Source organism: Theropithecus gelada, chromosome 16 (assembly GCF_003255815.1).
Source record: "Theropithecus gelada isolate Dixy chromosome 16, Tgel_1.0, whole genome shotgun sequence".
NCBI lineage: Eukaryota > Metazoa > Chordata > Mammalia > Primates > Cercopithecidae > Theropithecus > Theropithecus gelada.
In genome coordinates, this window is record NC_037684.1 from 60,768,257 (window position 1) to 60,784,829 (window position 16,573).

The 16,573-nt window shown below is 59.0% G+C and overlaps 1 protein-coding gene across 1 annotated transcript in view; it reads left to right on the top strand.

Annotated features, from left to right (window-relative positions):
• The first annotated feature begins 579 nt into the window (after positions 1-579).
• The window catches only part of SPNS2 (sphingolipid transporter 2), a 40,652-nt gene continuing 24,658 nt past the window's right edge, over positions 580-16,573 (top strand). The window contains exons 1-2 of the mRNA XM_025362702.1: positions 580-1,153; positions 15,212-15,277. Coding sequence (XP_025218487.1) covers positions 784-1,153; positions 15,212-15,277 — 436 coding nt within the window. The 5' untranslated portion in view covers positions 580-783. The remainder of the gene's footprint in view (positions 1,154-15,211; positions 15,278-16,573) is intronic.

Sequence of the window (16,573 nt, forward strand, 5' to 3'; positions counted from 1 at the left end):
GCCACTCTGTGGGGCAAGGGTAGGGTCCTGGTGCCTACACAGGAATGGGTCGGGAGTAGATTGGGGGCTGGATCTGGGTTGTCCCGGGGAGATGGGCGACACAGCCCACCATGACTGGTGGAGGTCTAGGTTCTGGGCCCTCCCTGAACTGTTTAAATCGGGACGTGTGAGCATCGGAGGAGCCACCGGCTCTCCAACCGGCGCCCCTGACTTTTGTTATCTGAGACTCCTCCCTCCAGTTCGCCCAAATACGCTAGGCTCAAGCCCTCGGCCCGGCTCCCAGAGCCTCCCCCGGCAGTCCATGCCCGAGGCAGGGGTTGGGTGAAGGGGACTGAGTAGGTGCTGGGAGCCCCGTCACTGGCACCCTGCTCCCAGCTCCGTAGCCGGAGCAAACCTTCTTCCGCTCCCCGCGGGCGTTCACGGCCGGGCGGCCCCGGCGTGACTGCGCCCCCGTTAGCGGGAGGGGCTCTGCCGCCCCGGCCCCTCGCCCCCGGGCGCCCATCCCCGGGGCAGCACGTGCGGGGCGGGGCTGTGGCCCGAGCCCGGAGCTGATTGGGCGCGGGCCCGGTGGGCGGGGCCGGGCCGCAGCTGTCAGAGCCGCGGCGGCGACGGCGGCGCATCGAGCTGAGCGGTGGCGGCGCCGCAGCCGGGGTCGGAGCGCAGGAGCCGACGGGGCCCGACCGGGATGGTGCAGCTGCGGCTCCGCGGCGCACACACGCGCTGAGCGGGCCCAAGCTGGGCCCCGCGCCCCCCGCGCCTCCCGCCGCCCCGATCCCGGCCGGCATGATGTGCCTGGAATGCGCCTCGGCGGCGGCGGGCGGCGCGGAGGAGGAGGAGGCGGACGCGGAGCGGCGGCGCCGGCGCCGGGGGGCGCAGCGAGGGGCTGGCGGTAGCGGTTGCTGCGGGGCGCGGGGCGCGGGCGGCGCTGGAGTCTCGGCCGCGGACGATGAGGTGCAGACGCTGTCGGGCAGCGTAAGGCGGGCCCCGACCGGACCCCCCGGCACCCCTGGCACCCCCGGCTGCGCAGCTACTGCAAAGGGCCCCGGCGCGCAGCAGCCCAAACCGGCCAGCTTGGGCCGCGGGCGGGGGGCAGCCGCCGCTATCCTCAGCTTGGGCAACGTGCTCAACTACCTGGACAGGTACACCGTGGCAGGTGAGCGAGGGCCCCACCCAGCCCGAGGACCAGGACCCCACCCCATCCCACCACCCGCCTCGAGGGAGGTACCCCAGAGAGCTTTTGGTCCCAGGCCTACTATCTCCAGGACCTACGTGAGGTCCCTACGGACCCTCTGCTCAGGCACAACTGGGCAAGGGATGCCTCTGTGCTCCACGGGTACAATCCAGCTCCCCGCTCATACACACCCGGGGCCAAGGGTTAGGTGAGTCCCCACCCCTGGAGCAGCCCGCGCGTCCTCGCCAGCCCTTGACGGCTCATCCGTTGTCCTCTTCTCCAAGAGTCTCCTCTGCGTCTCTCTGCCTCCTTGTCTGTGCGCCCCCTCCGACCCCAGCTGCAGGTTCCCGGACCTCCTTCCCTTCCCCCAGCCCAGGCCGTCTGTCCGTCCATGGCCCGTCAGTTCCTTCCTTTCTCCGCCGCCTCCACCCCCCTGCGTGCGTGCGGCGAGTGCGCGCGCCCCTTGCGGGTGTGGGCTAGGGAGACCGGGTGTGTGTGCGCGTGGCGGCGCGGTTGTGTGTGTGAGCGCGTGGCTGACAAAGGCTCCGGGCTGCGGGGAGCGGAGGGAGGGGCGGGGCGGGTCCGCGGCGCCTGGGGACCCAGGCTGCGGTTTGCAGCTGGCCCTGTACAGAGGCCTGAAGACGCCTCCCCCTGCTCTGTGGTGCTTGGGGTGTAGGGTAGGGCGCAGGCCTGTGAAGCTAGAGACGTGGAGCCTCAACCTCAGGGAGCATCTCTGGGAATCAGCCTTGGGGACGGGATTGGGATCGATAGAACAACTGGGTTCTAGCCCCGGATTTGCTCCTAATGTGCTTGGTGTGTGACCTTGGGCCAGTCTCAGCGTGTGTTTAGGTCTGTTTGCTCGTTTGTGAGTTGATTGATCATTGGGCCTTTGGGGGACGCACGTGGTTCTGGAATTTCCTTCTGCTGGCTTCCCTCCCCAGCTCTTAGGGGTGGCTCTAGGGGTAAGAATTTGCCCTAGACTGAGCTGCTACTGGTTGGGAATGGTGGCGCCTTGAGAGGGAAGGACTTTGGCCAGACTGGCATAGGTAGGGGCTCCCTGCAGGAGGAGAGCAGTACTGTGCTCGGCATGCTGGCCCAGAAACTGCCTAACTATAGCTTAGTAAAATCTGGAGCTACCAAACACACACACAACAGAGAGAGAGAGAGAGAAGAGAGAGGGAAGGATTTATTTTGGACAGACTCTAAAGAGAACTTTGCGGCAGTTGAGAGAAGAGAGCCCGGGCATAAACCACACACCACCTGGTGCCTTTCTCTGGGCCTCAGTCTCCCCCTCTGTTGAATGGAGTTTTGTGTCAAATGGAAGGGAAGAATTCTGATGGGAGGGCAGAGGCTTCCCCCTCCCCCCATTCCTGCTTTCAAACCCCCTTGGCTCTCTGTCATTCCACTGGAGGAAGTTGGAAGTGGGTACCAGTGGCATCCGTTTCTGGGTCGAGCAGTCCCAAAGAGATACTTACTTTGGTCTAGCGAGCAGGAATATTGAGCACCTCCCAAGAACGCCAACTGTTGTGCATACACCATGCCGCCAGGGACCTGGGAGCGTAAGTGCCACGCTTTGGGGGAGAAATCAGAGAATAGCTGGGACCTGTAGTCAGTTCAAAATTCCGTACATAGATGGGGGGGACCAAGGTCCCTGTACAGCCCCCGTCCAAGATGGCCAGGAAAGTGACTGGCAAAGCTGGTGTTAGATCTAACAGTAAGGCTCTGCCTGGGAGGAGGTCTTCCCACCCCTTCTCAGCTGAAGAATGAATGGTACTACTTCTGGCACTGGAGCGCTCTCCAACTTGTTTTTTTCCAGCCCCAGACCACCCCCTTTGACGTTCTTAGGGGAACTGCCTCTGCCAGGGGCAGAGCCAGAGAGGGTGGAATCAGGGAGGGCTGGCGCTTATCTGCTCCCACCTCTAAGCAGGTCTCAGAGTTAGATTGTCAGAACGGGGGAATGAGATAGGAAATTTGTGGTGAATTGGTAAAAGGAAGTGGGGAGTGGTGGCTAAGAGGGGCGTGGGGCGGGCAGTTAGGGAGGAAGGCCTGGAAAGCCCTGTGCAAACACCCGCCTGGGCTGTGCCTCCCTCCCTCTCCTGGCCTGGGATGGGAGCTCACGCACCACCCCACCCCCAGCACACAACAGACACAGGTTTCCTCTCCGGATAAGCCTGGTTGCCCCTCTCTCTCTGGTAGATTTCCCCATCTCCACTTCCCCAAGTTCAGTTTTTAGGAATATTTATTATCTCTATGGTAACTACTATGGCTTGATGTGCTAGGGTCAGGGGAGGGCTCATCCCAGGCCTGAGTGCACCTGTTGCTGGCTGGCCCGGCTGGGACAGAGGCGGTGATGTGGACACTCCATTGCTCAGTCTTTAATGTTTGCACCTACCTGGCGTCAGTTCCCCACTAGAGAATGAAGGGAGGTCCCACTCTCCTCCTTTAAATCTGTCCTTAAAATCTGTTTTTTCATAGTATAGACCAGCTTTGTCCAAAAGGAATATAATGTAAGCCACATATTCATGTCAAATTTTCTGGTAGCTGAATGAAAATAGTACAAGAAATAGGTGTGATTAATTCATAATATATTTTATTTAACTCATATCCAACATATTTCAACATGTAATCAATATAAAAGTTGTTAGGGCCAGGTGCAGTGGCTCATGCCTGTAAACCCAGCACTTTGGGAGGATCAGCTGAAGTCAGAAGTTCAAGACCAGCCTGGTCAACATGGTGAAACCCCGTCTCTACTAAATACAAAAATTAGCTGGCATGGTGGTGCACACCTGTAGTCTCAGCTACTCGGGAAGCTGAGGCAGGAGAATCGCTTGAACCCAGGAGGTAGAGGTTGCAGTGAGCCAAGATCGTGCCACTGCACTCCACCCTGGGCAACAGAGTGAGACTCTGTCTCAAAAAAAAAAAAAAATACATACACATACACACACACACATATATATGTGTTGTTAATGGGATATTTTGCCTCCTTTTTCATACTAAGTCTTTGAAACCCAGTGTGTGTATTTTCCATTCACAGCACATGTCAATATCATGGTGGCCAGGGGCCACTAGAGTGGACAGTGCAGGTCTAGAGTCTTTCCTGACCAAGTTCGAGGCAAGGCTCTTCCGCTTCCCAGCCGTGTGACCTTGAAGACATCACCTGAGCCTTCGGTGTGATCATTCCCCTCCCGCCCGCCTCCCGGGTTGCGTGGGATAAATGAGACTGTATCTCGAGCACCTGGGACGGGGCCAGATTCCTCGGAGGGCTTCATGAGTGCCAGCTGCTTTCTCCTTCATGCCTCTGCTCAAGCTGGGCCCCTGGCCACGATGCCCTTCCTGTTTTATTATTATTATTTTTTTTGTCGTTGTTCTGTTTTTTTGTTCTGTTTATGACAGTCCTTTTCAGGACACCTTTGCGAACCCCTCCCTTCTCCACAGGGCTGGTCTCCATCCTGGGAACTCTAGTAGCTTCTGCCTCTGCGCAAGCATTCCCAGCGCCACCCGGTGAACCTGCTAATTACGGCCTCTCCTCCGCCCCATGAGAACTCCCTGAGGGCAGCAGGCCTCAGAGCGGGTGAGGAGGGCCAGGCTCCTGTGCTTGCTCTGCTTACTGAGCGTTGCTTCAATTGGATGAAATTGAGGTAGCCCAGAAACCTCTTCTAATTCCTTCCTTGCACCTCCTTGTGCAGATGGGAACACAGCCGTCCAGAGAACAAAGACACTTACCCAAGGTCACACGCGGGGCGGAGCAGGGCCATAGCAGCCAGTGCAGCATCCTCTGCAGCCCCAGGAACCCCAGGTGGAGGTCGGGGCGTGATCCTTGCTTGTAGCCCAGAACGCAGAGGCTCTGCTGGCTCAGGCAAGAGCCCTTTGGGTAGATGAATTTCAGTTTAATTGAGCCAAGGCAGTTTGAGCTCCTCTAGGGCACCTGGCTGCTGCTCCCATGGTCCCTACCAGCCTAGCAGCCACCCACTCTGCATTCTCAGCCCACTCGTCACTGCCAGGTCAGGAGAAGGAGGTAGTCCCTCAGACGGGGGTCTCACGCCCCCTCTAACCAGCTCTGCTTCCTGGTGCCAGAGCCACCTCTGCCCCCCAGGCTGCCGTTCTTTCCTCTGTGCAATGGAAGCAGAGCTGAGGGTGTAGGTGGCAGCATTTTGTTCCTGGAACCAGGCCCCGCAAGAGGGAGCTGGCCCCGGCCTTGTTTACGGTTGGTGAGTGACTATTTGGGAACTCAGATCCTTCCCCAACTTCTGTGGGGTACCTGTTCTCTTCTCAAGACCTATTTTCTTTCCCTTTGATCCAGCCGAGGGCAGCCTGGGCACCTGGAGTTGGGTGGAGTGGGGGCTGCTGAGGAAAGGCAGAGCCTTGCCCTGGGGGAGTCCTTTTCTGCCAAAGAAGCTGAGACTGGTATCCATGGCAACTGCTCACTAACACAAACCCAGAAGGAGCGATGAGCATAGGGACCCAGCTGGGAACACAAGCCGAGTGGGACTTGGGGGCTTCCCTGGAGCAGCTGAGCTGGGTGCAGGAGGAGGGGGCGCCAGGCTGGGGCTCACTCTCCTATTGGCCTTTTCTTTTGGTCTGTCCTGTTAAGTCTATCCAGAATTGAAAGATGGGGAAACTGAGGCCCAGGGTCTTTTACAGGGTCACCTGGTGGCTAGGGGCTAAGCCAGGCCCTATCTTGTGGCTCTGTGGCTCTCTCTTTAGATTAAAGAATGGCTGTCTTAAGGATAAACGGTGCACCTGCCTTCCCTCTTAGGTGGCCCTGTCCTGGCCACTGCCACGTCTGCACTGTGGGGAAACCCCAGCTAAGGTCTGAGGGGCAGGGCACCCAGAGTGTCTGACTGGCAGGCTCAGCACCCAGGTGAAGGGCCAGGTGGCCTTGAATACCAGCGCCCTTGTGACTAACTGCCTGCTGCCCTCTTCCTTGCTCCTGCTTCCTCTTCAACGCACCTTCCAGCAGGCTCTGCCGGCCCCTCCGCTGTGTTGTTGATCCGTCAGAGGAAGTGCCTTGAAACTACCTTCGTCTGGGGCCCTGGACCAGTGATGGCCCTGGCCTGTGCCTCTTTCTTATTTGGTGGATGAGGCAGGAAGGCTGCAGGTCTGCAGGCCTGTTCTGAGAGGGAGGCTGCCCTGTTCAGAGCTGCGCAGAGGAGGAACTCCTTGGCCCTTCCCCGGATCCTTCCGCAATAGGAAGTGGCTTTTGTTTCTGCCTGTAGGGGCCTGAAATCTTGAAGGTAGAAGGGGGATGAGAGTGAGGGAGGCCAGTAGGACACTGGCCCGATCCCTAGGCTTCTGAGGCTGGGCTCCCTCGTGGGTTCCGAATGTCTTCTGGGCTGAGCTTCGTGTTCCTGGCTCTGCCCGCCTTTGCCAGCTTTACTGTGTGACTGGAGGCAAATTCTGACTCTCTCTGATCCCCGAATCCATGAGAGATGATTTTTGTCCCTCTCTTGCTGTTGTCGGTGTCTTGCTCCCAAGGATAGTGTGGGGCACTTGGTCTCAGGAACTCTAGTCTGCTGGTCGCTGGCTCTGCCTGCACCTCCCTTCCCCAGGACAACCAGATCTGCTTCCCAGGAGCTGCAGTAGCCAACCAAGCTTGCCCCTGGTGGGTCTCAGCGGTGCCCTCTTTCCAGGATGCCCTCTCCCGTGCTCTGGGCTGAACCGAGTGCCTACCTCTGGGTTTTGAACTGTACTCTGCTCGTCTCCATCACAGCACCCATCCCCATGGAGACTCACCATCCCCCTGTAGCCATGAGGGGCAGAGCCGGGTCACACCTGGGACCCCTGCATGCATAGGAGACTGCCCCAGGCTTGAGCCCTGTTGACTGAGTCACAGACTCAGTTGACTGAGACTTGGGTTGACTCATACCTGCCTGACCCAAAGCACGTCCTTCTGGGCTGAAAGGGCACTGGTAGGTTTGGACAGATCAGGTGAGGGACCAGGCCCCTGTAGTGACATCAGGGTTTCTCCGACAGTGGCTGGTGCTGTCTCTTTGTTCTGACCAGGGCTCACAGTGAGCCTCAGGGCCTGAGTCTCCAGGAAGGAAATGGGAGGATGTAGTCAGCCGTAGTCCCTGTCTACCCAGTCCTCAGCCCTGACAATGAAGCCGCCCAACCCCCAAGCTGGGCAGAGCAGCTTTTCTACATTCAGGAGGGCACAGTGGCAGCTTTGCCCTGTCTCTTCTGCAGATAGGGCTGCCCCGGGTCACACAGTGAGGCCGTGTGAGGAAGAGCACCGGTCTGCTCTGGGCCTGGTCCTCGCCTGGTGGCTGGGAGGTGGGTGAGTAGGGCCACAGGGGAGATGAGGGTAGAGCATCGGCACTGGGGCAAGAAATAAACTAGCCAGAGCTTGGAGGCTGGGGACAGGGTCCTGTCCTCCTGCCTCTGGCTTTCCTCTGCCTTCTTGGAGCCATTGCTAGGGTGTCCCCACTCCCACTCCCACTCCCACTCCCACTCCCACTCCCACTCCCACTCCTAGAGCCATGAGATCTTCATGATTCCTTCACTGTCGGGCATGGGGTTCCTGAATGGGCTTCCAGGAGGCGAAGAGCAGGATGGGGCTTTGTAAACTGAAAAGGGCTGTGCCTGGGGAGGGGTGGGGCTGCTTGGTCACACAGCTGTTTCTGGCACCCGTGTGAGGACAGCTGGTGTGGATGTTGAGGGGTGACTACTTGCAGCCTTTTTTTGGGGGGAGTTGTTGGGGTGCAGGTAGAGAACATAGGCCAGATGTGGGAGCCTGGGGCCCAGCTCGGCCTGGCTCCTGCAGCCTCTGTCCCGCTCACCTTCTTCATCTCAGCTTCCATGCGAGGCAGGGAGCAGCAGTTCCTGGCCGCCTCGGCTACGGAAGCAGCACGTGGGGAGAAGGCTGAGGGTTTGTGGGCTTGAGGGGAACCATTCTGAGGTCTCTTATCTCTTCCCCACCCTCTTCCCCAGGCCCCTGCCTTATCCCGTGTCTGGCTGGCATATCATGACCCACTGGCCACACCCCCTGTGGGTCATGATAAGGCTGTGACCACCTTGTCCCTGGCCCCTGGTGGTCTTGGGAGCCCCTGGGCCAGGACAGGGCTGGGGAGGCTGAGTTGAGGAAGGAGTAGCTGTACAAAGCCCCCAAATTGCTAAGGCAGAGAGCCTGGTTCCAGTAAAGCTGGCCCCAAATGATAGACTAGAACCACAGGCCAGAGGCCCGGCAGCCCGGCCCCGCCCACTCTTGGCATAGAGACACAGCAGGGAGGAGGGGGTGCGCTGGGCTCCGGGGTGGTGTCTCTAGGGCTAGCAGGGTCTGCCGGCAGGGCTCTTCAGTGGGGAGGGGTGTTTCTCTAAGGGCCCAAGGCTCTGGGCTGGGGGCCTCATCCTCATGGTCCCTGCAGAGACGATCACTAAGCTGCTCTGCCATGAATGACCCAGATTTGCAGGGTGGCATGGGGGTAGGGGACCGGCACATGTAGAACAAACCCAGTTGAGATTCAGAAACGAACCCAGCAGGGATGTCTTGGGATTCTGGGCCACTTCTGCAATGGGCAACCTGAGGCTCAGAGTAGAGGCCGGCTGCTCCTGAAGGTCACATAGCCTACTCCGGGCAGATGGGGCAGGATCTTGCCCTGGGGGATAAGTGGGATAAGTGATAAGTAGGAGTGAGTGTGCCTGAGTCCAGGGCACTGGCTCAGGGACTGCCTTGGCCCAGTCCCTAGGCTGGTGGGGTGCCGGCGGGGCCGGGCTGTGGGTTCCCAGCCTTAGCCATCCAGCGCCAGGTCAGCGGAGCCAGGTTCTTAGGCCCCTGTAATTACCGGAGCAGGGGTAAGACTCCCAGCGTAAGCCAGCCCTGAGGCCTCACATGGGGACCCGGATCCCTCTGAGAGGGACTGGTCAAGGGCATCAGGGCCCATCCCTTCAGATCCCTAGGCTTTGTCTTTCCAGGCATCTGCCCCCATTTTGGATAAAAGAAAACCAAGGTGGGAATGCCCCATTGTTCTCAAGTCATAGCTGGGGCTGTGTCCTGTCCTACTAGTTAATGACCAATGATAACATGACATTTATTGAGTACCTACTATGTGCCAGGCACTGTTCTAAACACCGTATGTGGATTAATCTACTTAAACCTCACAACAATCATATGAAATGAAGCAGGTCTTCAAATTAAGCCATATTACAGAGGAAGAAATTGGCACAGAGAGGTTATGCTATTTTCCCAAGGTCACACAGCAGAGAAAGTGGGAAAACCAGGATTTAAACCCAGATGCTCCAGTTCTGGAGCCCATGCTCTTGAGAATTTAGGCCGCCTGATGCTCTGAGAGAGGCTCAGGCAAGGTGAACGTGGGCTGACACTGACTGTACTTGGGGAAAGCAGGGGGTATGTGGGGACAAGCTGAGGTGCCCTGTCTAGGCTGCCTGGGAAGGAAGAGACCTCAGGATCACGCTGTTGGCATGTTGTATTTGAGGCTGGCCTGAGCTGAGGGCTCTCGTGGTCAGTGTGGGTTTCCTCTTACACCTTGGCCTTTCGAGGATTCTGTGATGTCAGCAGATTGGGCCTTGCTGGAGGAGGGAGGAGGAGGCCAGGAGTCCTGGAATCGGGGCTTGACTCCTCTGGGGTCTACTGAAGGACCAGCAGTGATGGGGAATCACTGTGAGTGTCTGGGGCAAGCTGTTGAGTAAGTGAGGGCCAGAGTCCATGCAGTTCTGGGGGTGCCCTTGAGGTTATAGGCACCGCTTCACCATGAGCCTCAGAGGAGAGAGGCAGGCGTCCTGGTAGACGCGACCTTGGATCTGGGTCCTAGAGATGAGGCTGGTCTTAATGGCTAGAGAGTGAGAGCCCAGGAAGAAGCACAGCGGTAGCCAGGGCTGGGAGGCCTGCGGCCTGTGATGTGCGATTCCAGGGAGCTCGGAGCAGCCCGGCCGGTGGTTTCCAATTGCCTGGGCACTGCATTGATAGATTCTTGGGCCCCACATCTAGAAAGGGTGACTCTGCAGGTTTGGGGAGGGCCCCAGGGAGCTGTATTTTAATAAGCACACCCTCCTTAAAGGTCATTGGGATTCTCAGGCAGGTTTGGGGACCAGTGATCTCCCCAGGAAGAAATCGGGGTCCAGGGAGGTGAAAAGTCAGGGCTAGCAGCATTGGCCTTTGCCTGGAGTCGGGGGCTGTATGTGTGTGTGGTGGGCACTGTGGGTGGGAGAAGAGCTGGCTCAGGGCCAGGTCATAGAGGCCTCAAATGCTAGAATTCTGGGCGGCAAAGGTGCTGCTAAGTGTGTGTGGGCAGCCGTACCCACCGGGCTGACCCTTGTAGAACAGCGCCTGGCACAAACTAGTTGGCTGATACGTGTCAATATGTGCACTGTCATTGTTGTTACTGGTACCATTACTGAGCCAGGGGTCTGGGCCAGTGGATCTTGAAGGACTGATGGGCGATTCTGAGGCCAGAGGTAACCAGTGGGTCACAGCATTAGCTCCTTGAGTCCAGGAACTGTCTTGTCTCTAGAGGCCCAGGCCGGGACCTAGAACTCAGTAGAAGATTCGTAAGAGCTTGTGAGACCAGGTAGCAGGAGGGATGCCAGCCGGCTGGCAGGGGCTGGACGCAGGGAGCCCAGGGAGGAGGCTGGGCGATGAAGCAGATGGAGAATCACCGGGGCCCATTCATGGGGCAGAGGGAGCCGAAGGGGTATCCTGGCTGACTCCCAGGGTCCTGCAGTGTCCTGCAGTGTCCGCTCAGGGAATGGGGACCCAGTGGTGAGCCGAGGAATCGGAGTCAGGAGGCTGGAAAACAGGGATGAGAGTATCTGGGAGTTGAGCCTCCAGCAGGTGGTTGGTTTCAGAGGAGGAAAGGAGGTGAGAATAGCGACTTGGGAAGGGAAAGAACTCTCCAGAACTTCTTAGCTGAGTGTGGTGGTGCACGCCTGTGGTCCCAGCTGCTCAGGAGGCTGAGGCAGGAGGATGGCTGGAGCCCAAAAGGCTGAGGCTGCAGTGAGCTGTGCTTGTGCCGCTTTAGCCTGGGTCAGAGAGCAAGACTCTGTCTCAAAACAACAAATGTGAAAGGAGGAGAGGAAAGGAGCAGCTGGTAGGGGGGACAAGTCAGAGCTGTCCTCACCACCAGGGTGAGGGAGGTGTGGGCGTGTTTGTGGGCTGCTGTCCGGGAGCTGGAAGCTGGGGAGAGGCTGAATGCACGGGCCCAAGCCAAGGACTGACCCAGCGCAGCCTCCCCGCCAGGCGAGAGACAGTTCGCCCAGAGGAGGGGATGGGGGCCTCAGACAAGAGGTGAGACCTCCCTTGTCTTGGAAGGTATGTAACTGTTGTCAGTGGATGTTGTTCCAGAATGTTTTCTTGGGTGATGAGGACCCTGTGGCCAGGAGATGATTCTGGCTGTGGATTTGGGGCGCTGCCTGGAGAGGCCTGTGTTGTGCTGTGTTGGCTGGGGTCTGCATCTGGGGTAGGAACCCCACTTCGCATGTTCCAGGGCTGGTGGGGTGGGCTTGGCCCGAGCTGTGGGAGGCTGCCCCTGGGCGTGAGTCCCGTCCTGTGACCCACCAAACCTCAGCCTCCAGGAAAGAGGCTAAAAATAAGGCTGTGGTTAAGAAGGGAGGGGTGTGTGGGCCCGAGCCATGCTGGAGCCCAAAGGAAAATCTGAGGCGACCTGCCGAGCTGCTGTGACACACGCTTCCCGTGCCAGCGGCCAGTGGGATCTTGCCCTCCTGTGGCTGTGGCGGCTTCCAGGCCCGGAAGAGGGAAAGCAAGCCAGAAAGGCTCAGACAGGGTCTGACCTTGGGCCTCGCAGCCTGCAGGAAGCCCTGCTCCTTGGGAAGGTTCTCTCTAGTCTTTTTCCTGGAACTTGGCCTTGGACCCAAGCCTGAGCGCCGGGCAGTGGTGGGATGGGGGCAGGCCGTGTTATCCAAAGCTTCCTGTGTCCTGGGAACTGCCCAGGACTTCCCAGAGACCTTAGATGCCCATCTGCATGTGGAGGCATGTTCTCCCTCTACCAGGAGCTCTGTGTGGTGGGAAGTCAGGGGAAGGCTTCCTGGAGGCAGGGGCAAATCCTGGACCTTGAAGTCATCGGCTGGGGAAGTGTGCAGCTGGATGGCTGGAATGTGCTGCCGGGAGGAAGCGAGAGGGCTTTGATTTGCCGTGGACACAGGATGTCGTCATGATGGCTATTTTGATACGGCCTCCCTCCCAGAAACAGAACCTGCAGTTACTGCAGACCCATGTCCCTCCCAGAAACGGAACCTGCAGTTACTGCAGACCCATGTCCCTCCCAGAAACGGAACCTGCAGTTACTGGAGACCCATGTCCCTCCCAGAAACGGAACCTGCAGTTGCTGCAGACCCATGTCCCTCCCAGAAACGGAACCTGCAGTTGCTGCAGACCCATGTCCCTCCCAGAAACGGAACCTGCAGTTGCTGCAGACCCATGTCGCTCCTCTGGACTATGGATGGGAACCTCCTGCCTCCTCCTGCCTCTGCCCATCCTCTTGTCCACCCGACACCAAAATCGCGACAGCCCCTGCTCTGGGTCCCGGAGATGACCCGCCACGGCTCCTGCCGTGTTTGTGGTCTAGTGGAGGATGAAGCCACATTCACCCACATGTGAAGTCCCTGTGGGCCATGTGTGTGCTGCCCTGGAGGATACCAGCAAACCATGCAGAAGGCAGCGTGGCAGGAGAACAAGCTTTGGTCTTTGGCAATAGACCTGGTTTCAGATCTCACCTCCAAAACAGAATGGACTGTGACAAATTACTTCATGTCTCAGAGCCTGGGTTTCTTCCTATATAAAGTGGGATGAGAATCATAAATACCAGCACAGATAGTGAGGACAGCATCTATACCATCTTCAAAGCCTCACGCATTCCTTGGAACTTAGCGGGAAGCAGTAACTAGTGACTCAGCTCAGGAGCTGCTCCCAGCTGCGCTGCTGTGTGCATTCCCTGCGCATTCCCACTCATCCTGGTGGGCCCAGCGCGAAACGAGTTTGGACGGGGGAGAGTGGGGGCAACTAACTTACTGAGGGTGGTGGGAGGGGAGCAAGCGGGGGGGATATTCCACAACAGAAGGCATCTGAACTGGCCTTGAAGAAGTGGCAGGAGTGAGCCTAGTTGACGAAGTTGTCCCAGGATAGAAGAGGAAGTGTGCGGAGTCAGGGGGTCATGAGTAGCTTGGGGTGGCTAGTGGAGGGGTGGTGTCCTGAGAATTGAGGCTGGAGGGCGGGGCTGGCAGGACCAAACCTGTACCCTGTGGTCTCATGAAGGGCCTTGGATGCAGGGGAGCCCCAGATGACTGACTGTGCCACAGAGGGATGGGATCAAACCCACGTGTCAGGAGGAGGAGCAGAGTCCTGACCCAGAAAGGAATGGGTTGTGGGGCTAGGAGCCTCTGGGGCTGGGTCAGGGCACCTCGGAGGTCCCTCTTGCTGGCTCTGCCATCCACAGGCCTAGGACTGGCCCCGGCTTCTACCTTCAAGGCAAAGCCACAGCCTGCCTTGGTTATTAAGTCATTAACTGGGCCTCACACAGCCTCTTCATTACGGGTAATTATGGTCAATCCACTCAGGTCATTAACAAGGAGGAAGACAGCTTCTCTGGCTGTCAGGCTGCTAGGACATCCGCCCGTCTGCTCCTGCATTCCGGGAAATTGCTCAGCATCCCAACCTGGGTCTCAGAAGGGACAGTGACATTCCAGCCTCCCCACTCCTTCTGCACCCCCAGTCCCAGCTGCCAACGGGATCCTCATACAGGGCCTGGAGATTCCACTTTTTCCTACTTCCCTGTGGTGTGACTTTGAGCCCATGGCCTAACTTCCTATGCTCCAGTTTCCTCATCTGTCAACTTGGATCCTAGTACCAGCCTCCTAGGGCTGTGTGAGGTTTAAACGGCATTTAATGCTCAATTAGGCAAACTATCATCTGTTGAATGCTGCCATCATCATCGTCCTCATGAAGAGCTCTGGAGTCCCCCAAAGGCCTCTGTCCTTGCCTGTGGGGCCCCCAAGGGCAGGGCCATCTCCTCCTCCTCCTCCTCCTCCTCCCCCTCCCCCCACCGTCCCTTCTCACTGCAGATGTGCTATGGTCGGGGGTCTCTGGCCTGTGGCCTGGGTCTTTCTGTCCTCGGAGATAATGCAGGCGGAGACCGAGGCCCGCGGGGATGGGGGTTGTGTTTAACCAGGAACCCTGGCTGAGTGCTGCAAGGGGTAGAGGGTCCAAGATCCTGCCTGTCCCCCAGAAGCCATGGCGCTGCCAGTCTGCTGGAGTTGTGCGTGGTTTCTGGGTGGTCCAGCTGCTGCCCCCACCCCGTGACATGCAAAGCCCTAAAGTAGTTGGGCTTGGGAGCAGGTGTGGCCTCAAGAAATCCACTTCTCTCAAGAAAGCAGAGGCCCGCCTGCTTCCCTCTGTACCCCGGGCCTGAATCTGAAAATGGGGGGCCCAGTTATAATCCTGAGGGCAGCTGGGGTGAGAGCATGTGTGTGTGTGCAGGTGCTTGTACACACGTGTGTGTGTACGCATGTGTGTGTGTGCGCGCGCACGTGTGTGGGTGTGCGCGTGTGTGGGTGTGCGCGTGTGTGGGTGTGCGCGTGTGTGGGTGTGTGTGCGGATGTGGTTGTGCACACGTGCAGGTGAACCAGAGTGAGTGTGGCTGCCCCTCCCAGGCCAGAGGGCTCCCCGCAGCTCTCAGGGCCCCCCACTGCTCTCTGGGTGGTGGGCTTTTGGTCCCCCTGAGGGAAAGGCCCATGTCTATTGCGTTGCTCCACGGCCTGGGCCACAGGTCGGGAAGAGGCCCGAGCTGGCAGGTAGGAGGTGTGGTTGCCCATGGGACAGAATGACCACAGAGGAGCCCTGCCTCTCCCTGCCCCTCAGGCCCTTGTGAGTGATGGGAACAGGCTGAGGACAGGAGGTCCCCGTGGAGGCAGGAGGGAGGCCTGGGAAACCTGGGCAGGGTAGAGGTCGCAGCAGAGCAGGAGCTCTGCAGATGCGGCCAGGCCGGGCCCTGCAAGGCGGGAAAGAGGCTGGTCTGGTCTGTGGGGACACCAGCATCAGACTCGGCCAGTGAGCACCCTCTGTCTCCCCTCCAGGCGTCCTTCTGGACATCCAGCAGCACTTTGGGGTCAAGGACCGAGGCGCCGGCCTGCTGCAGTCAGGTGAGGCCCACCTCCCACCTTCCCCCGCACCCAGGTGTTGGCGTTGCGGGTCCTGTCCTGCTGGCCGTCATCTGCCACCGGGTCTGTCTTCCCCTGTCCTGACTCCTGGAAAGAGAGTGGGCTCTGCATCCCCGTCCCACTACTGCAGCCCGCCGATGGCGCTGCTTCTCTGAGCCTCTGCTGCTTTTCTTGTGTGACAAAATGAATAAGACCTGGCCCGAGAGGCTATGGCAGGTAAAGGAGAGTGCAGGCAAAGGTTGCAGAGGTGACCTTTCTCTGGGTCCTGGGGCCTCGTCGGGACCCAGTGATCGATCCAGGTTCCTTCCTGAGGCTGGGGCAGGGAGCTCCTTCATTCAGTAAGTTGGGCAATGCCAACAGAGCCGTGGTGACCCTGTTTTTATCTCCTGCTCTCCCCCACATTCCTTCCAATACCATCAACCCTGGGAATCACCTCTTAGGTGACGAGGCAGGAAACTCCACCTAGTCAGCCCCAGAGCAGTTCCCAAGCCTGGGGCAGGCGCCTGAGAATCTGGGCCCTGGACTGGACGTGGGCCTGAGGTTCCCTGGGGCCCAGGCTTCTGATGGGCTGCCAGAGCAGGGCCTGAGCCCCCAGGCTGCTGGAAGCTGGACTGGGACAGTGTGGGAGGCTATTAACCACTTAGGGCAGCCCACCAGCCCCTCCCTGCGGCGAACATGCCTCCCTTCTGCCTGCCCTCCCCGCGACACGGCCTTGTGGGAGCTGGGCCCTGGGCTCCCTGACCTTCCCACTGGCGGAGGCCATGTTGGCAATGCCCTTAGCAGCGCCCCTCAGGCCCGGGCAGAGACTAAGGCCAGTGCTGCCACCCAGGGCTGGGGGCAGGAGGCCTGGTCCTGACTCTGTTCTAGTCGTGCTGTGTGGCCCCAGCCTGGGTTCTGCCTTTTCTGGGCCCTTGGCCCTGGAGTCCCTCCGGCTGTAAGCCCCAGTCAGATGCAGGATGAGGTCCCTATGGTCTGCATTCCAGTCGGTAAACCCCTTGCCCTGCCTGGGCCCTCCTGGGAGGGAGGGGGTGGAGTGAGCTGGTTCTGTCCAGGAACCTGCCTGACCGGTCTAAGTGGCATTCCAGTATGCACAGTGCCTCCCGAGCTCGCAGAATGCCACAGCCACTCCCCTCGCCCCCCTTCCTAGCTGTCCTTATAGCCCAGATGGGGACTTTGGGGCTCAGAGAGAGGGGTTGCGATGGTTCTCGGGCTCAGGTGAGACTTGACTGTGCTAGGATGGGGCAAGGCTGTGTGGTCCAGTATCCCCTACAGGTGGCC